Source organism: Dermacentor variabilis, chromosome 9 (genome assembly GCF_050947875.1).
Source record: "Dermacentor variabilis isolate Ectoservices chromosome 9, ASM5094787v1, whole genome shotgun sequence".
In the NCBI taxonomy this organism is placed as follows: Eukaryota; Metazoa; Arthropoda; class Arachnida; order Ixodida; family Ixodidae; genus Dermacentor; species Dermacentor variabilis.
In genome coordinates this window covers 13416783-13437815 of record NC_134576.1, presented here as the reverse complement: position 1 = coordinate 13437815, position 21033 = coordinate 13416783, and the positions used below count along the sequence as shown (strand labels likewise).

The window sequence follows — 21033 nt, the reverse complement described above, 5'->3', positions numbered from 1 at the left end:
TACAGTTGTTGGCACAGGAGTTGAGACATTGATGTGGAAGCTCGAGAGCTGCGTCAACAACAAGAGACCAATTGCACATGTGCTGCCTGCAGCAATTGTTGATGACCCAGACTCCTTCCAGCCACGTCCACGATCTACCCGTGACTCCTATGGTTGCATAGAATGGCAGCCAGAGTTACCAAGTGGAGAAAGTTTGTTGACATAACGAGAAAAGCAGCAACAGCTTCTTTCTGAGTATGCTAAAATGCATCCCAACAAGCAGCTTGTCACTCGTTTAATGATTGAGACGTATGCATCACAAAGGCTGACCATTAATCACTCGGGGAGTGTGACAGAAGTAAAAAAGAACTGGCCATTTTTGCTTACTGAGGACTGCCTTCTTGAGCATTGCAAGGAGCTACTTGGTAGTGAGGTTTGCCAAAGAATTGCTGCTAGCATGGAAAGCGTTGGGCTGCGTGTATATCGTTATGCTTATAGTCAGATGAAGCGGCCGAAGGTGAAGAAATGTCTCGAAGAAATTGAACAAGCAAAGAGCCATCTCAAGAGTGTGACACCAGATCATGAAGGTGCACTTGTTCTCCTCCTTGCCCTCTTTGACGAGGATGAAGAGCTCATCTACAAGACCGTTGAGGCAAGCTCAAAATTTTCTCTTTTGCTGCCATCTGGCAGAAAAGTGCTTGTGCATGCAGAATTCAGATATGCATTTCATGTGTATAAAAAGTTCCACTCCATACCTGCATTCTTTTACTAGCAAAATGTTACATATAATTAGGGTGGTGGTATTTAAAATCTGCTGTCATAATTTTTATCAGTCTTGAGCTTTGCAGATTTTGTTTATTCATGCTAGAGTGCTCTGAAAGACACTCTGGGAGGAGGTATCAGAAAAAATGCAGCAGAATGGCACTAATGTATAAATAGTGTTAAGAACTAGTCACGGAATATCGTTCAAGGCCTCGTCCTACAGAATATTAGCCTTTGGAATTGTAAGCAAAAGCTTACGAGCATGCCTGTGGCAGGGCACTAATGATTGGTTGGTGGATTGTGTGTTGTGCGACGGCGTGAAATGGCAGTTGGCAGCACCAGCCAGCTCATCTAACTTCATTGAGATGGGAGATCGAAATGGAAATGGTACTCTGTGGGTCTATTCGGATCCCTGTTGACACACTACTCCTAAGGCACATTCGTACGGCTTGGTTACAGTGGAGCTTCATATCTTTGTTAGTCTCACAAAATGTGGTAGCTTATGACTATGCTAATGAGTATGTGGGATATATAGCGTCACAAATTGGTTTATAAAGCGAGTAGAAAAGTGCATGTCACCTATGCGAACAAGGGTCCGCAGACGGGAGCCGTTAACACAGTCTCGCTATATCCTTTAGGGCATAGCCTAGGTGTCCCCCAAATTTTAGTGGTGGTAAAGGTTATATGAAATATATCTCTTTAGTCTGCCTTAGTAACAAATATGTTTGTGGCTGCAACCAATAGTTTCTGTATGGTTTAAAGACGTTTGGCTGATTTTGTGTCAATGTAATTGTGCAGCTAATAATGTGGTTTATCTTGTCATTTTGTAATAGGACGGAGGGCCTGTAATAAAGGAAAAATTTCTCTTTAGCATCTACGCAAGCACGACAACCCAGCTACGCAGGAAAGCTGTACAGCTTTCACACAAACTTTGCATTTGAATAAAAATTCTTCCCGGTCGCATATTTGAAGCCAGAACCTTGATGGATTTGCCTAAACATAAGTCTCTCTCATGACCTGTACCTTTGTTCTTTGGGTACTTGAGAGGTGCAGCCGAGGGATCAGCTGCTAAGTCCAAATATGCTGCATATCTCGGCCATGTCTGAACAAGATTTTGAAATGAGTGTGAAAAAGCAATTGCTTTGCACAGAGTATGACACAATCTCATTTCTATTTCATGCAGCAAGATATCAGTTTTTGAATGCCTTTTCTCCATCTTGCTTTTCTCATTTTGCAGGAGACCGCCCATGACGATGACTTGGGAGACATGCCATTGACGCCCATAATATGTATGAAAGGTTAGATTTTGCGATCATTGACCATCTCACGATGTACTAACATTCCTTTCTTCTATTTTTTCTAGGACCAGGTCTCTTTGAGGCAGAAATGTTCACTGTCTGTGTGGATGTTGTTGCTATCTTGACCACTCAGCGGGCTGCAGCTTTCAAAGTCGTGTTTCTCTTATACTTCGTTCTTAACATCCAGTATCCACCTGAAGTGGCTTTGACATTTGAGTTTGTGCAGAGGTGAGGTCTTGTTTTCGTTATTTTTCCTGATATGTGTTGCTATTGACCTGTTGCATTTCTTACTTTCGCACATATCTTCTGGAAACATTGTTGGTGGGCTGTTTTAAAATTACTGCTTTTAGGCCATTACAGAGGTGGCGTGGATGGATGGATGCAAAACTTTAATAAAGGTCCTGAGGTACGCGACTCAGCGCGCTGCGGGCCGCTCCCACGTTGGGACAGTCAGGCCATGCCCGACCGCCGCATCGTGGGCCCTCTGGACCGCCCATAGTTGCGCCCCGGCATCGGGGCTCTTGATAGCGGAGAGCCACTTGTCTTCAATGATTTGTTCTGTGCCCCGTAACGAGGGGCAACGCCAGAGCATGTGGTCTAGGCTAGCGATGTCATTGCAGTGCCTGCCAGTACTAGTGGCATAGGTGTCGGGATAAATCTTGTGGAATAAAGCCGCGCTGGGATACGAGCCTGTTTGCAATAATCTGAGGGTCAATGCCTGCGCTCTATTTAACGTCATGTGTGGAAGGGGAAAGTCTCTCCTGCCGATATAGAAGTGCTGCGAAATGTCATTGTATGTGGTCGGTTGTTCTCTGTTCTCCACCACTGCGGGCCGGCGTTGGAGTTCTCCGTGGTCGCGGAAAGCGAGACCTCGCGCCTTGGAGTGGGCCAGCTCGTTGAGGTTTGTGGGGCCTCCCATGATGGATCCTATGTGAGCGGGGAACCATGCGAGAGTGTTGGTGGCGATGCTTTTGCCGTCGAGGATGCGACAGGCTTCCTTACACACAGCGCCAACGCTGAAGGAGCGAATGGCTGCCCTGGAGTCGCTGAAGATATTGGCATGTTTGACGTCCAGGAGGGCCAAGGCAATGGCCACTTGCTCGGCCGCACGCGAGGACGTACTTCGTACCGAAGCGGCGTTAACGGTCGAACACCTGTGGTTGATCGACACTACCGTGAAATTGTTGCTGTTGCCATACTGGGCCGCGTAAACGAAGCAGCTGCCGCCAGGGAGTTCTGTCGCGCGGCGTAGGAGCGCCACCGCCCTGGTCTTCCTTCTTTCTACGTTGCGCTGGGGATGCATATTGCGCGGGGCGGGCGATATGATGATTCTATCTTTCTGCTCTTTCGGAAGACCCTGATAGGCGTCTTCGACAGTGGCCGGGGGGACGCCTATCTCCGTTAGGAGTCGTCTGCCTGCCCTGGTGCCGGAGAGCCTGAGAATCTGTGCCCTTTCTTGTGCTTCTGCAATTTCTTCCAGGGTATTATGAATACCCAACTGCAGGAGTCGGTCGGTGCGTGTGTAGTTTGGTAGTCTGAGCGCGCTCTTGATCCCCCTCCTTATCATGGCATTTAGCTTGTCTCGCTCGGCCCTCTTCCAGACGTGCATGGCCGCTACGTACGTGAAATGGCATAACAAGAAAGCGTGGGCTAGCCTTATCAGATTCTCTTCGCTCAGGCCTCTCCTTCTGTAGCTACCCGCATGATTACACCGATGACGCTATCCGTCTTTTTTGCCAGTTTGTGAATGGTGATGCTATTCGTGCCCGCCCCTTCGAGTGTCATTCCCAAGATTCGAATGGACGCGACTTTGGGAATGGGATCTCCGCACTTGGTGTAGAGATTAATGTCAATTTCAGTGGGGGGGGTTTCCAGTTCTGTGGCTTGCGGCCAGTTCAGAGAGGTGCTGGAAATATCTTTATTACTGTTACTGCAGTACCTTGCTATAACATATATAAGAAAAGAGCTATATAAGTACAATTTCATGGATGAAAACTCGAATTTCATAGATCGAATAAAATTCTTGAAACTAAAATTTTCCAAAAACCAAAGTTGGAAGTGCTTGAATATGAAAGTGAAAAAAAAAACAATTACAAAATGTGGTATATTTCCTCTTGAATAATTTTGAGACAAAAGCAATTGGCAGGCTTATCCACAACATTAGTGCATTCTCGAAGCTTTATTCGCCACTAGGTTCTGTGCACAGTGCTCGTTCCACTTAAGGGAATATTCATGAAAATGTTCAAACACACATTTGCTTTGCATTTACTGCAAGAAAAAGTATGCGCCTAGATTTTCTACCGTTCCTAGCACAGCTTGTAGTTTTTGTTTGTAAATTTTTTGCGGCTCATAGAGTGGGTGTTCTATAGACGGGGGTGGAGGAGTGCGAGCTTGCTGGCCAGCAAGAAAGAACGGTTGGTGTAAGTGACAGGTGGAAGCCGGCAGCCGACATGGCCGGGCCCTGATTGGCTAGGGTTTTGCAACATCACGAGACCAAATGACCTGTCCATATTGGTAGGAGCTGCTAATTCGGCCTTCCAATTTGAGGTGGGAAGAGGATCGAGCCCTCGAGGACCTTTGCATCCAGAGTTGGACACGTTATCCCTAGGCAACACAGTCACGATTGCATGGTTTGGTTAAGGTGGGGCTTTTATGTCCACGTCAGGCAGTCTTGCATAATCTGGTAGCTTGCGACTTCATGGCAATGGGTATGTGCGAGATCAGAAGTGCAAAGGAAGGATCAGGAGGGGATCCGTTATTGAGGATCCGCCAGGGCAGCCGGCAGACGGGAACCTTTAACGTGGAGCTTAAGTGTCCCCCATACTCTTCTATGTCGGGTGATCTTTTGCATATTGATAGCGTACGACTGTATGCTAATGAGTATCTGAGGTAATAGAGGCACAAATTAAAAATTAATGAATAAGTGAGTCGCAAAGTACATGTACGCAAATGACGTTCTACAAGAGGAGCCGGCAAACTGGGGCCCTTGACCAAGTCGCATCATACCCTTAAATGCGGACTTAAGTGTCCTCCGCTTATTTTCTTGAAATGCCCGCTTTTATTCTGAAAACAGATAGAAGAATCCAGCACTGATTTTAACTTACAAACGAGGCCACAGGGGGAGGCAAAATTTGTTATGCTGTCCAGTCACTTGTGGCTTCTTTCATACATCTTCTGAAACAAGTCGATTATTTCCAACTTTGTGCACTCGGGAAAAAAGCAAGCCAGTTGTTGCACCTCGCTTTCCACTAGTGAGGATTTCTTTGGGGATTTTCTTTTGTTAACATTGTAGCCAGTCATTTTGAAAAATTTTCTTGATTTGTCCAGTCAGTGCTTCGAACGGCATCTAAGCTTTGGTAGTACCCATTATTAGCCCGGTGGTATTGTTGGTACATTAATCCCAGCTCCTTTTTCTTGTTTCTTTAAGGGCAATCGCAGGAATCAACCCATAAAGAAGCACAAAGGCACGACGAACGTCGAAGAAGCCGTATTGTTTGTCGCCAAAAGTGGCTGCCTTGGCAAATGCCCTGGATCAACACGAGTTCTAAGCTTGAGTTTGTGTTCTAAATAAAGAGTAAAATTTGGAATGTCAACCTGTTGCCTTTAACTTCGCTAGTGAACACAAATCACTCTGGTTATGCTGCTAGCACCATGCATGCGTAGTTAAGTGCTGCCCACGGCTTCTATTGCAGACGATGGCACATAAACAGCAAGTATCTAAGTGTAAAAATATTTACTAAGTTTAGGAGAGAACAAAGCCCATTTTTCTTAAATATGGTAATACAGTTTCGTTAGTACAGGGTTAAGCCATGTTTCTGCAAAATGACAAGCAGTATATGAACAGAAAAATTGTCATTGCAAAATAACGTTTAACACTGTAAATGCAAGGCAGAGAAAATTTGTGTAGAATTACAGAAAAAGCATTAACAGAAAAATAGTGTGCAAAAACATAAAGCCTGTTTTAAGAATATATCAGAAACAAACAATCTCTGTAGAAGCACAGAAAAGCAATAGCACAATAGCAGACAATAGATGCAAAATTCCCGGGAAATCGAAAACAAAACATACAAGAACAGAACTGTTATGTCACTTAATTTGGTGCATTTTCTGTTTTTCTCACAAATTTTTTTTTACAGTGTACCGCATGTTGGAAGCCCATACGTTATAATGGTACCTTTATAACAAATACTGCATTTCCCGACGCCGCCCCGGATGCGGGAGTCGCCGGGGACCTTCTCCGTAGGCGTCGCCGCCGCTGGGAGGCGGCTATCAAAAGTTCAGAGCTGGCAGACTAGCTCTGGGCCGTCCGGCAAGCCGAAGATTCCGCTCGAGTCCAAGGACTTCGAGCCGTCACCTGAGGCCACCACAGCCTGAACTGCCGGACTATTCTTTAACGGGAAGCTGAAGAGTCTGTCGAATTCAATAAGACGCTCATATACGGATGCGGGAACCTTATAAACCATGAAGGTAAAATTTTGGGGGGATTTTTCACTTAGGAGCGACGCAATCGTCGGTTAAAATTGCACTGCAGCTCCGCACCCGTCGAGCGCCGCGCGCTGCTGCTGACGCTGACGATGCGAGCGGAGACCGGAAACCGCGGCTTAGTGACGTCAACGCTGGTGTTCCGCTCCTTCGCAGTCTCCGCGACCATGCCTGGCCGGGCTTATTTCTGCGTGCGTGCCATCCTAATCTGCTTCGCTCGACCCTACATTCCTTTACTTGTGTGTATATAGGAGTGGTATAACGTGCGCAGCATCAACTGAACCTGTAGGCCGATCATGCCGGCGTTCTGTACAGCCTACGCTTGCACGAACACCAGTGGCCGCAATGATGTTCCTATGTTCCATTAGTTCCTGCAAGACAAGAAGCTTTCAGCTAAGTGGGAGGCTGCTGTGAAGCGAAACAACTTCAAGCGCTCAAGAACAACAGTGCTGTGCTCTTACCACTTCCGTGACGATTACTACCGGGGTTTATCAATAATGCGTGCTTTGGGTTATCCTAAAGAAAATAGCACGCTGAACGGAAGGTGCATGTTTATCGCCCACCCTTGACGCAGGTTTCATCGCCAAGCGCCGCAAATTTTCTATTCGCACGTGTGTTGTAAAACAGCCTGCATGCAGCTACCATTACGCAGTGCAAGTGTAAAGTTTGCATGTGTTGCAAAGCCTGCTCACGCCAAGACGCTGCGCTCCCCCTTCTCTCGCACACATAAGAAACCGACCATCTCACGTAGCCGACGGAATTCGCTGCTTGCGAGTAGCGTTTGGATGGCGCGCTGATGAAGGTTCTATACTATACACGTGCTACAACAGCCGGTAAACTTTTCGCGCGTTTAAGCCGTCTGTGTAGATTGCCGACAGCTTTGGGGCAGCGCACAAATGCTGAAGATCGCATCACCGCTTACGTTCTACGAGGAGGCATGCAGGAACGTAACACTACAGTTGTTGGTCCGGAAACGTACTCACTGGAACGCTGAATGCAGCTTAGCAAAAAACATACTCGCCAAAGAACATTTCCAACACAAGGAGATGCTAACACTTCGCCTTCGTTCGCGTGGAAAGCAGTGCTTGCACCAGCATTTTTTGCTTCTTGGAGAGGCCGGCTCTTCGCAATCGGCTCGTACATGTAGTATGTACAAGTATGTACGTACGTATAGTATGTACAAGTATAAACCCCTTACAAGTGATCTTGCACGCGACATCGACAGCGCTACAAGCGAGGCGATGGCTGTTGCGTTCACTCGTCGTCTGCAAGCCGAATTCCACGCGAGCGACGGCTTTGAGCGACGACTTCCCGGTATGAGGGCCGCAATATACGCGCCGAAACTAGCGTTACGCGTGCTTTATCAATTTGAGTTCATCTATATTACTGAAGAAGGAGCACAAAATATTTCTGAAGGTCTTGCACTAGGTTCTTATTCTTGCACGTGTGAGATTCAATAGTTTGCTCGTTCCGCGCGACAAACAGTAGTATTTGAGTTATGTGCATCCAGTTTCGGCTTCGCACAATTGGCTAGTCGCTCATAGCATTTCCGGGCGAGGAGCGATGAGTTCTAGATTTCTAGAAACGATAGATCGAGCGACAACACCGAGCGATTTGTTCAAGCGACGGCCCGTTTTGTCGCTCGAAGCCGTCGCCCGTTACGGCCGCGCGCAAAATCGCTCTCGTAGAGTTTGAACCTAACGCCGAACTCCTCAGAGAAACGCAAGCTCTCGAAAATTTCCATGACCGTCTCCGCAAAACACCACCAAACTACTTTGCACCGTGCTTCGTGTGTAGCGGCAGCAGTCGGTCCGGACGAACACCATTGTTGACGTCACGAGGCGCCAGACCAATCCCAGGCGGAAACGAGGCGCGCGAGCTGGGCGTGTCTGCTGCTGCACTTTTCGTCGAAATAAAATATGTTTGCGCTTTCTTTCGCTCAATTTCGATGCGATATTCGAATTCAGAGGATTGAAAACCGCGGCGTACTGCTCATCACTCATTTTTTCTAGAAAAGCTTTCAGCTTCCCTTTAATAAGGTCTCTTCTTCTTCTCGACTTCTGACAACTGTCATGTGTTGTAGGAGGTATGTGGTTAGTTTTTCCAGTTTCCTTGATGAATTTTGCGAGCTGTGCTGCTTATATTTCCCCGCAGTAGAAAGCAAGTTGTTAGTGACGTACCATAAATTTGCGCAGGTTATGTACAGTGCTTGTCGAAATTCATATATATATATATATATATATATATATATATATATATATATATATATATATATATATATATATATATATATATATATATATATATATATATATATATATATATATATATGCGCGTGTCTGTGTGTGTGACCGTGAAGAAAGGGGGTTAACCAAGGGGCTGGATTTTTATTAATCATAAGAAGCCAACAAACAAAGACACGAAGGAAAACACAGCAGTATTTTCTTGTACATATTACTAATTGAGAGTAAACAAATTTTGAATTATTCGAATTGAAAATAGATGAAAAAACAACTTGCCCCAGGTGGGGGGCGATCCCACGTCTTCGCATTACGCGTGCGATGCTCTAATTGAACTACACTCTAAGAAAAAAGAGAGTAAAAAGTGAGTCACGGCAACTTGACTCTCTTTTTTCTTACGAAGACCCATTTTCGCGCGGGTAGAGTCACAAAACAAGAGTCAACATTTGTGTATGGGTCGTTTGACTCTTAATAGCACGCGAAGAGTCGTCGTGGAAGATCCCGACGCCTCTGATATTCGAGATGAGTCTGGCGAGAGAAATATTAAAATGCAGGAGAAGAAATACCAGATAACGTCTTCTGTTTTAAGCGGGCCCTCGGGTTCCTGTCCTGGTTGTAATGCGGTGTATCATTCTTTCGTCCTTGTCATGTTCTGCAATTACATCGAACTCCAAATATCGATTTTCCTTGAACATGTTTCTTAATATCTCACACGCTTAGGTGATAGCTGGCTTCTATACTAAGGAAGACCCGGATTTGTCACACTGGATTCTGACTATAAGTAAATCTAAAAAAAAAAAGCACTGGCTACTAAAGAGAGCACTGCAACGAGATAAGTTCAGTAGGCGCACTCAACAGTGTCGATTGCAAATGTAATTGCGCTACGTAAAATTAAATTTTGAGGATTTAGGTTCCAAAATCAAGATCTTGTTATGAGGCGCACGGTAATGGAAAACTGCACATTTATTTTCAGCAGCTCGGGTTATTTTATGTGCACGGAATGCACAGTATACGCGCGTTTTCGCATTCTGCCCCCATTGGAATGCAACTGCTGCGGCTTGATTGGACCCGTGACCTCGAGCTCAGCAGCGCAACACAATAGCCACTGGGCTACTGCAGTGCGTTGCGTCCCGCGACCAGAAACAACCATTAGCGTACGCAGCACTGCTTTTGAACCCCCTAGAAATGTAAAAACAAAAATGTAGCAGTTTTCCCCCAATGCTGCGTGAACCACTGCACGAACAACTGCACGAACCAAGCTTCGTAGTTTCATCGCCTGAATAAAGTGCAGTAAACAATCGCTTACTCCGTAAATTAGCAAGCACGGGGTCACGCGCGCACGTGCAAACATGAACAGATCTCACTCAATGACCGCGACCACTCGCTGTCACAGCGTCGGCGTGATGAAGGGCGCGAACAGAGCGGACAGAACGCTTCTAATGCCTCGTCCTTCAAAGCGTCTCCGAAACTTGAAATGGCGCTATCAAAGCGCCCTCCCCCTCTCCCCCCCTCCCCCCGCTTTCCACCCATCGGAAATTATCTCCAAGACAGAGCGAGAGTGGCGCCAGACCGGGCTAGAGCAACGGCCAGAGGAGAAGCGTGCTAAACCAGCGCCTCCTTTCCCCGGCTTGCGCGCGTTTTATCACGTGGCCACCTATAGATACTTGGACACCCGTCCAGGCACTATACGTCTCGGCTCACCCTCGTACACTTCCTTTAACGCGCCCAGCCAACGGCGCAGGATGGGATCTTATCGCACTTGACTATATACTTAAGCTCACGGCAACACCGACAGATATATTTCGGCGGTTGTGTCCATATAATTGCAATCGGAAAATTCGCAATAAATAGAAAATTTTACTAAGGACCAACAACGCTGCTTCTCCATGTCGTGATAGAGCGGTGAAAGATAATTCTAGAAAATGTGTTGCTAAAGCCCCGCCAAATAACTACGCTCGCATTTGGTGACAGCGGCACACAGTCGCAAGAACTTGTGGAGGAAATACCGGAGTTCTGGCAGCTTCAGGTGCACTAGATCATTCAGTAACATGGGCGGCTTTGTAGTTCTACCTTACATCAGAGCAAACTGCACTCGACAGAAATCAAGGGCAGCCGCACCGTTATAGCTAAGCAAATTAAGGATAATTACGCCGCGTCTTCACACTTCGAGCACGCTCCGACAGCGCAACGATAGATATTTCAAACGAAACCACACTCGGACGAGCAAATTTTGCTTCTGCCAAGTGAACCTAGCGGGTATTTCAAGACGCGTGTTAAATTCATGGCTGTTTCATTCGTGAACATTACTTAAGTGACGTAAAATTATCAGTGAGCAAAACAGTTTTTATCTCAACGCGAGGAAACAAAACCGAAACTAGCGCAACTGTTTTGCTCAGTTGTGCAGATACAAAATGATCCAGAGCCGAAGCCGTCAATAGCATCACGCCATTTTACAGTTGCGCTGCATCCACGACCGGCTTTATTAAGTAATAAAGCCGGTCGTGGCTGCATCACGCGCGAGTACGTTGTCGTTGAGTGGTTCTGAAATCGCTGTGTTAGGGGCGACTGCAACCAGGCGTTGCGGCAAGTTACGGTGGGAGCTGCTGTCCGTGCTGTATGAATGCGACGAGGGGAACCGCCGCCAGCAGCAGCGTGTCGCCGATGTCGTCTTTGCCGACATCGAGCAAGTGCAGCTCCCCGGACCGTCACAAGCGCCCGAATTGCTGCGGTTTGCACTGCATCTTTCATTGTGATATGGGAGATCGCAACGGACAGAGACGACCAGATGCACACGAACGACTACCAGCGGACCTGTGCCATATTTCTGTGACCTGTGACCTGTGCCATATTTCTCTTAACCTCTCAGGTAAGCGTATCAGCTTTTGTTCCGAGTTTGCAAACGGCGCGTACTCGGCCCTTCCGGTATGGCTACATTTTGCTCCACGTTTCTCTTGGCAATTCACAGACGTTTCTTAGGCATGCGTGCGCGTATGTATGCGAAAATACTACTGGCAGACGGAAGCCTCAGGAGAGCGTCTGAAATTATTGCAAAGCTGTACTGCCAGGAGAAACACCCTTCTTAACGACTCTAGTGACGAGTGGCCTGTCGCATCGAAAAATTCGTAGAATATCAATACTCGCACCAGTGTGACTTTCGCTGGCGAACACACGTAGTCGAAAAGACAGCTTGTGTATTCTGAAGATTTACTAGCGCTTTAGGTATGTTACGGCGAATAATAAAAGCGCTACAACGCTGTATGGCAGTGTCAGGCGATGTGGGAGCACAGATATTTTAAGAGCGGTAAAGCGGCTGCCTGCTCAAGCGAACAGACAAGCGCTTTAAAAGCGCTGAAACAGAACAAATTTTATGTGCATTTGGCTGTAAGTAGAAAACACATTAGCTCACAATCTAAGCCTATATATAATGTATTATTTTTACGTAATCTTTATTTTCACGGTTGTAAATATTTAAAAGCATGAACTTGCTGCAACATTTACATAGTAAATCCTACTAGGCTTACGAAACCTGGCTGTGTCATGTGGTGAAATTGTAATATTGCTACTGGATTTTTTTATATTGAGTCCGGCGTTTTATGAAAAAAAGGATCCTTTTATTTGTAGTTTTATGTTAATGCGTATATTTGCCAAGCAGAAATGAGTTCATTGCAAAGTTGTACCTTCCAGTGAGCTGCATATGAACCCAAGTTTATCCTGTCTTGGCTATTGTAATGTGCATACAACAATTTTAAGTATATACAGCTGTAGTTAGCTTAGTCGCTGCCCCATATTTTGTAAAAGTAGAAGGCTATTTATTATTTTGCTGCTTCCATGCAGAAATACCTTTTTTTCTTGTACCAAGAAATACCGACAGTATTGAATGAAATGAAGTGTGGTGTATTTTTCTACTAACTTAATAAAGGAAATTTCGTCTGCCATGTATCAGAGATCAGTTTACCTTCTTGTACTAAACAATGCGTTATGTCCTCGGCTACTGCTGTTGTCCTGTGTATTTTTATAATTTTGATATGTATTTTATTTTAGGTATTCAAGAAATGGCAACAGCCAGAAGTCGCCATCTTATCCAGCACGTTATGGGTGAGACAAATTGTAGCAGGCACTTTTGCATATCTCATTAGCATATGGTGCTATCTGTTGTAATTTTTGTGTCCACTTTCCTGTCTTTATGCATTTTAGTATTATTGTGCAAAGGGTAATAGTTTTACATTGAGACAGAGTAATCGCCCAATGGCTGGAGAAGACAACACACACACAAGCCTCCTTTGTCCGTATCTCTATATTGCGCAGTTACTCTGTCATTCTACCAACAAGGCCAAATTCCTCATCAGCTACATTTACTAGTGATCTGTTATTACAATTTCATTGACATAACATTGAAAGTGCAGAGGTACACAGGAAGACAGAGATTTGACATGATGAAGAGCCGTAGAACAAGGAGCATCGCTGGAGCCAATGTTTCGACAAAGAGGAGATTTTTCTCAAAACGTTGGCTCCAGTGAATTTTCTTGTTCTATCACTATTTACGGTTAAAAGAAAGCAGTATTGCTCTTGCTCAAGGATTATGCATCATGGAATAGAAATTAGCAGGGGGAAATATCAGGAATGTCAAAATTCTTGTATATTCCAACGCTAGAGCGAAAGCCAGAAAAACAAGATGTAGAGAACCACATTGTTATTTTTCACTGCCCAGTTTGGCCAGCTTCATTCCGAGCTTGCACTTTGTTGCATTAACAACCACTGGAATTCGTTAATTTAATTAGCTTGGTGATTTACTTATGTTAAGAGATTTTGAACTTGTATTAATGCAGATTACATAATGCATGTAAAGAAATTTACAATGACATTTTAAGGTGGCAGGCTTGCAGTTGACTAGCAGATCACTTGATCGTATGAGCTCAGGTTTCAACCGAGCTTCCATGCACAAATCAGTTGCACATTTTTTTTTTCATTGTTTGGATTTTCATAAACTTAAAGGGACACTACAGTGAAAAATGATTTCTTCTGCATCAGTAAATTACCGTTCTGCAACACCAAAAACACCACTCTTACAACGATAAGACGTTTGGCAAGGCACGAAAAGCGCTGGAACGAAATACGGCTGGCGACGCCTACTTAAATTCCCGCACCTGGGGGCTGTGATGTCTTGGATTTTGATGACATCTTCTAGGGCCTACTAATTATATATAGCGGTGCAGGTTGACTGCATTGTGCTCTAAAGGAACCAAATAATAAACATGGGCAGTTTCGGGAACCTTTATTCAGCCAACACAGCCCAAATGCAAAAACATACTTTAGAATTCCTGACGTCACGCTGACGTACCGGCACTGGGGTTTCGGTGCGTAATTCAAATACTGATACTTGGACCTTCATTTTCTCATCTAATAATCAAACTAGTTTTTTGAAATGACTGCCTGCAGGGTTCTCAAACAATGCTTCATTAGTCTAAACTGATTTATTGTTTCACTTTAGTGTCCCTTTAAGTACCGTTTCTTTTTTGTCGGGGTTCTATTTGAGTGGTAGGACCTAACTGTTTGCCTTTATTTGTATTGGTAGCCATGTTACACAGACAGCTAAATTTTTATTGTAAATCGTGACGTGGTAGAACTAAGAACATTTGTGCAAATTTGTTGCAGGTACACTCTGGCGGCTCCTACCCCTGCGTCCTACCACCACCCTGTCCTGACTACGTCCACTAGGGAGTTGGGAGCCTTTGGCGGCTTCTGCCACTGCATCCTGCCACCACCATGTCCCGACCACATCCACTAGGGAGTTGGCACCCTTAGTGATGATGCCAAGCAGGCTGACAGCAGACAGAAATATTCAGGTAATTACCTGTAATTAAGCGGCGTCTTTTTGAGTGAAGTGGCTTGTAACCACTCAGCAATGAAAGAAGTAACTTCGAAGCAGTTGAGACTCCCTTCTGTCTGTGCAGGGATGCTCAAGTCTATGCATTTTGTCTTAGCTTCCAAGAGGCTGTGTGTATTAGACAAAACGCGATGCAAATTTTGAAACTACAAGAGACCAATTGTAAAATTGTTTTCTTGCGTAACACGAAAATTACTTTGATAAAGCTTTACCACTTTAAAAACAATACAGTGTACTCTCATACACAGTATTTGGCATAAATTTACTAGGGCTGCCTCAATGGTAAGTAGGCCGATAAACGTACACCAAAACTGACTTCTTTTCCAAGATCATCCTCCTCTCTCTGCTCTGCTGCATAATGTATCTTTCTGAAACCAGTTCTTATACACAGCACAAGTCCTAAACACATGGATTACATAAATTTACAGCTTTTGCTGCAGGTCACTTTTGTGAAAATAAAGTTAATAAGCCATTTGGTCCATTTTTAATCGGCCATAATAAAGTGAGCACTGGCTAATCAGCAGCTAAGTTTTTGGTGTAAGGCCTCTCTTCATTGTCGTTAAAAATTTGTCCCTCTTAATTAAGAACCGATTTTTTTGGCTATGCCATTTTATGATGCATAGTTTGGTGCGTTACACAAAATGTGACATAGTGTTTACGCCAGTAAAATTTTTTTTGCTTAAAGTATAGCGTGAAATTGCGATTTTTTCTATATTGAAGGGCCGCCAGTTTTCAAAAAGAAATTCCAAGTGGTCATGTGCCAGGTTGGAACAGCTGGCATGGAATAGCCTACTGACACAAATAGGGAGGGTCCTGTACACTTGGCTTTATGTTAAGATACTATTATTGATCTAGAAAAGACAAAATGAAGGATTCCATCCTACAAGCAGCTCTTCACATTCATTTACACTTTTGCACATTTATATACCTTGAGTCTGGCGACTTGTGTCTGTTTTCATCATCTGCTATGTGTAGATGGTATACTTCAGATTTGCCCTATGGTGCAGAATATTTTGGTGCTTATATATTTGGATCTGTGTTTTTCAGGTTGCCTTGAAATTTTACCCAAGCCATGCCACATACTTGGGCCAGGCCTCTAGCGAACTACGTATAACCAGGCTCAACGCATCAGTGTCGAGTGAGTCCGGAGCTCAAGGAAACCTGCTGTGCAACCAGCGCGCAACACTTGGTGACCCCTCTACGTGTTCCATCTATTTCACAGCTGTACCTCAGTTTCCATCTATCCAAACAGCATCACCAGCTGTTTCTTTTCTTATCGATCACTTATCGAACCATGGATGAATGTTGGGGTGGAGCGATTTGAACAGACATTCTATTTGTCTCCAAATTTTTTGCAAATATTTCTATTATTATAATTCATGTTTCTTTAGTACCTAGTTTTAATATAGTTCCTTTCTCGTAGAGTTCTCACCATCAACTCCTGCTATTATAATGTATACCTGTATTTATGCCCCGTTTCTCATAGTTCTTTTGTACTTGTGGATGTAATTGATAGGTTCTTAATTCTTGTTGTACATAAGGCTAAACTGAAAACTTACGGTATTTTTTCTTCCATTGATAACCTACAGCACTGCAATGTGTTCAAGAAATTTAACATAACACGGGCTCTGGTGCAGGATAAATTTAAGAGCAATATAGAGTACTTATTTCAAGCACCCATTATTTTTGAAAAACTCAAGGATATAAGAGCACAAGAAAGAAAATATTAAACTAGGGAAACATGGGTTCCCCTCATATGTCTGGTAATAATGTGACTTTTTTTCGCTGCAAATATACCAGTGGTACTCACATACAAGGTTTGAGACATAAAAGCTATGATACCCTTGGCATTTCTCAGTGCTTATTTGCCACACTGACTAATGTCAAAGGCAGCATAGGTTTCATGCACACATTGGTTGTATTACACCTTCTGAGTATTGCATGTCTCAAACACACAGGTTTACAGCAGTGCTTTACATAGCAGATGTATTTCCTAATTTTCAGAATTTGTTCGTGCAAGATTAACGCTACAGATCATGTATAAATAATTTTGCGGACTATATGTCCATGGATGCATGCTTCTTCTGATGACGAAGCAGTGCCATGTGGTCGGCGGATGAATGTCTTTATTTCAGATTTAAACATTGGCTTCCAGGTCTGGATTAGTCTCCTACACTGAGTATTCTAGGTCAGAGCCCATTTACTAGAGGAAAGTGAATTAAACTAGGAATTGTAAGCACCAAAAGATCTTGTTTGGGACAATAATGTGACAATCAGCAAGGTTCTTTGTGCATTCCTTTCCAAATTTGTGAGATTATATTTTGACTGGTTTCACTAACGCGAGAACAAATATTTGTTTGTTCTCACACTAGAGTTGGCTGCCCCCATTGCCACACAACCCCTTTACAGGCTAAAAATTCAGTGTATTAATAGGCTGTTTTTTGGTTTTGTGCACTCAGTGTTAAGGGATCCAAACGGTGACATACAACAGAATGCAGAAAAATGACAGGAATACAAGCAGGGCGTGGGGCTTTCTAGGCAGATGCGTGCATGTGCTATTTATAAAACTCCCTATGGTATGCCGGAAGGCATTTTCTAACCATTTTGTAGAAACACTAACACCCCCTTATTAAGGGGAAGTGCTTCTCAAAACAACTTTTTTTAATTATTTGTACTAGAGGTTTGAATATACTGCCATTCATAGGGAGTTTTATGTAGATTTGAATTGTCATTGGTTTTTGTATAGCTGGTGTTTCTTAGTTATGTCCTACATAGTGGCAAAATATTTTTACGCGCACTTTCTTGTAAATATTTCCCAATTATTTTTTCACGCTACAATCAGCACCAGTTCTGTTGACCGCCTCCTCGACGCACACAACTACTCCATCAAATTAGCGACCCAGAGGCCGGTGGACCGCAACCGCTCCGACGTGAAGAAGAAGCGAAAAGAGTACGCGCAATGGTTACAAACCAATGGGCCCCGGGTTTGCCGCTTTTGAAGAAGAACCGAAAAGAGTATGCGCAATGTTTACAAACCAATGGGCCCCGGGTTTGCCGCGTTTACGTCGACGAAACAAATTACAATATATGGTGCTCAAGAAAATTCCGCCGCACAAAAAAGGCCACGGCAGCACTCCAGACGACGACTTCGACGAAAGGCGCGAACATCAACATCATCGCCTGCCTGACGGCTAACGGTGTGCTGCACTGGCGAATTGTCGAAAGAGACCATTGGATCGTATTCAATTACTTTCTCGCCGACGTTTCGACCCAGGTTGACTCTGAGGAGCCGGATACAGAGGCCGTCTTCATTTTCGACAACGCTCCCGCTCCCAATCGCGCAGAACAGGCAAATCTGATCAGCTCGAACCATTCCATAAATCGCCTGCCGCCATACAGACCTTTTTTTATCGCGTTGAGGAAGTTTTCTCCAAATTTAAATGTCAAGTTAAACGGTACCTCAGTTAGCGGCTCGATGCAGTGCTGATGACTCCCCAAGGAGTCACTCAAAAGGAGCACAGGCGCTCGTTGCTTCTAAATGCTGCACAACACGCAATGGCACTTCTTTAACGCGTGGATTGCGCTCCATTTGATAGGCACAACTTTCTTTTGTTCAGGCTGCGCTTAGAGAGGAGGACATGTAGTTGTTCTCGGTTAGTTTCTATAATCCCATTCAGGAAGGGCCCTGGTATCTTGTGAAATTAAATAACCGCATCGAATAAATTACATCTTTTCGTTCTAAAGATCTTACCGTATCTTTGGACATCTCGTGTCGAGTGAGATGTCTCATAAAATACATCACGACGCTATTTTGTCGGTTGTACTTGTTGCAGTCAATCCTCGAGCTTTAGGAGAAAAGAATGCACATTCAATCCGGCGCATCTGAGATTCAGCTATTCGTCAATTTTCGAATAATATTTGATTAACGCGCGGCAACCATCAAAGTGTAAGCCTATAGAAGGATATTTTCTTTCGAGGTTGGTAGCATAACAAGGTTGCTGGCCATATTTGAACTATTGTTCCATAATGACCAATTCATTTGTAAGAAAAAGGTGTGACTCAATTTGCATATTTCGCCTTTTAAAAATATTTTTATATGAATGCAGCCCTTAATGAAGTGTGCGTGCTAAATAGTCTTCATGGTGACGTCATGTGAGTCACCATCATAACACGGTTTGCGCGTGTCAGTGCCCCACTTCTCTAACACGATATCTTGAGCGAGTTCCTCGGAACAGCGCATCGTACGTCACTAGTGATCACGTCATGTTATTGAATGATAGTAAGCAGCTACCTGCCAATTGAAAAGCATTTCTTTTGATATACGTGCCGGCAGGTAAGGGGAGTTCACGCTCGTGTGCGAATGTAGTGACGTCACATGAGTCACTAGTGATCACCTCATTCGACTTTGTGATAGTGAGCAGTTTGTACGTCTTCAAAAGTCATTTCGTTCGATATGCATGTCGGCATGTTAGGAGAGTTCACGGTTGGGCGAGAACCATGGTGTCGTCACGTGAGTCACTAGTGATCACCTCATTCTACTTTGTCATAATGAGCGGGTTGTTACTCTTTGAAAGCCGTTTCGTTTGATATGCATGTAGGCAGATTAGTAGAGTGCATGGCTGGGTGAGAGCCGTAATGACGTCACGTGAGTTACTAGTGATCGCCTCATTTGACTTTGTGATAATGAGCAGGTTGTTGCTCTTCAAAAGCCATTTCGTTTGATATGAATGTCGGTAGGTTAGGAGAGTGCATGGTTGGGTGAGAACCATGATGACGTCATGGGAGTCACTAGTGATCACCTCATTGGCTGGGTGATAGTGAGTCGGTTATTACCCTTCCTAAGCCACTCCGTTTGATATGCATGCCGACAGTTTAAGACAGTGCATGCGCGAGAAGAGTGGTCACTAGTGAGCGAGTCGCTAGTGATCACGTCACTTGAGTCAGTGATAGGGAGCAGGTTTTTAAGCTTTCAAAGCGATGTTCTTTGATATGTTAGTAGGAAGGTTAAGAGAGGTGCGACGGCGGTGAAGTCGAGTAGGTCACTATAGTGACCTAATCATGTCATTCAAGAATAAGCTGTTCCATTCTCAGAACCATTTTCTTGATATGCATGCCGGAAGCATAAGAGTGCATGCAAAATACAAGATTAATGAGCTTTATTGAATCGCTTAGTGATTATGCCAAGTGCCTGAGTATTGGTGAGCAAGTTCTTACCTTTGCGAACAATGTCGATCGATATGCAAGACGATAGGGAAGGAAATCGGATGTCATGATCGCAAACCAAGTCGCGTAATATCCGTCACAGTTCTGCCTCACTTATGTGAGTCTCTTGTCATTCGGAAATGCGACTCGAAAAGGAGAAGAAATGAGCGAGCGGTACAACACACGGCAGTGTTTCTGAAGCAACCATGACAACTCCTGTAGCATGGAAACCACAGAGGAAGGAAACTGAGGAGAGCCCCTGACGACTCTTTGCGAAGCTTAAGTGAAGCCGGAAGTTGGCGTTGCTCATGGCGTTGCTCCGCCTATCGGGCCAGCTCTCCTCCCTTGTTTACATTTCTCGCGAAACCACACCGCGCTGCGCGCAACCGTGCTGCTCGGATCCGCGCGCTCCGCAGCATTGCTAAGCAATCGTTAGCTCGTTAGCATGATTCCGCGAAAAAGGGGCAAAGGTTCCCGCGGATATTCCTTTGTCCGTAGCCATTGCCCTGGCGCGGTAGGTTGCGTACAGCGTTGCATGCGCGTTCATTTCACGAATTTTAGTTCCTTTTGTCCCACCTGGTCACAGCAACATCCGGGAGAGCACGGTTAAGATAACACAGCGAAACAAACACGAAGACCAATGCAAACCTGCCCGCACGGCGCCTTCGCCACGGTACGAAACCTACGGAGCAACACGTGTGAGCGCACAGAACCAAAACGAAGCCGCCATTGTGGCCCGAAAGGCGTGGCCGCTATGGCAAAGAAATAAAAAATCCGCAAAAAAGAGGAGAACGTACTACGTCACTTCCTCCACACTTTCCTCCTAGCGCCCGTAGGGGGTAGGGCCTCTCTTCAGTTTCCTTCCTCCATGGTGGAAACTGCGCTCCTATAGTGCTGACGCCAACATAGTGATCACATCAATGAATAGATGGCATTCATGACGCCTGTTACGAGCTCTTCTGGAAGAATTATTTGTTTCTCAATCAATATCCAACAAGATTAAATTGACTGGCACTGGGATTAAAATGTGTGGCACTTGGATGAAAATGGCTGGCGCAAGGATTAAATGAGTTGGCACGCGGATTAATTCGAATGGCGCTGGGATTAAATGTGGTGGCGCCTGGATTAAATTATTGGCACTGGGATTAAAAATGCTGGCGCTCAAATTAAATTGACTGGCACCGGG

At 44.7% G+C, this 21033-nt stretch overlaps 2 protein-coding genes and 1 long non-coding RNA gene across 3 annotated transcripts in view; 2 read left to right on the top strand and 1 right to left on the bottom strand.

Annotated features, from left to right (window-relative positions):
• Gat (sodium- and chloride-dependent GABA transporter) overlaps positions 1-21033 on the bottom strand; it is a 583447-nt gene that overhangs the window by 467594 nt on the left and 94820 nt on the right. The window lies entirely within an intron of this gene.
• LOC142558614 (uncharacterized) lies at positions 197-5563 on the top strand. The gene is made up of 4 exons (XM_075670791.1): positions 197-631; positions 1979-2039; positions 2105-2267; positions 5467-5563. Exons 1-4 carry the CDS (start codon positions 245-247, stop codon positions 5489-5491), a joined length of 636 nt encoding a protein of 211 aa, XP_075526906.1. The 5' UTR covers positions 197-244; the 3' UTR covers positions 5492-5563.
• LOC142558615 (uncharacterized) lies at positions 12305-17472 on the top strand. The gene is made up of 3 exons (XR_012823047.1): positions 12305-12856; positions 14414-14604; positions 15693-17472. It is a non-coding gene; the product is annotated as an uncharacterized LOC142558615 (long non-coding RNA).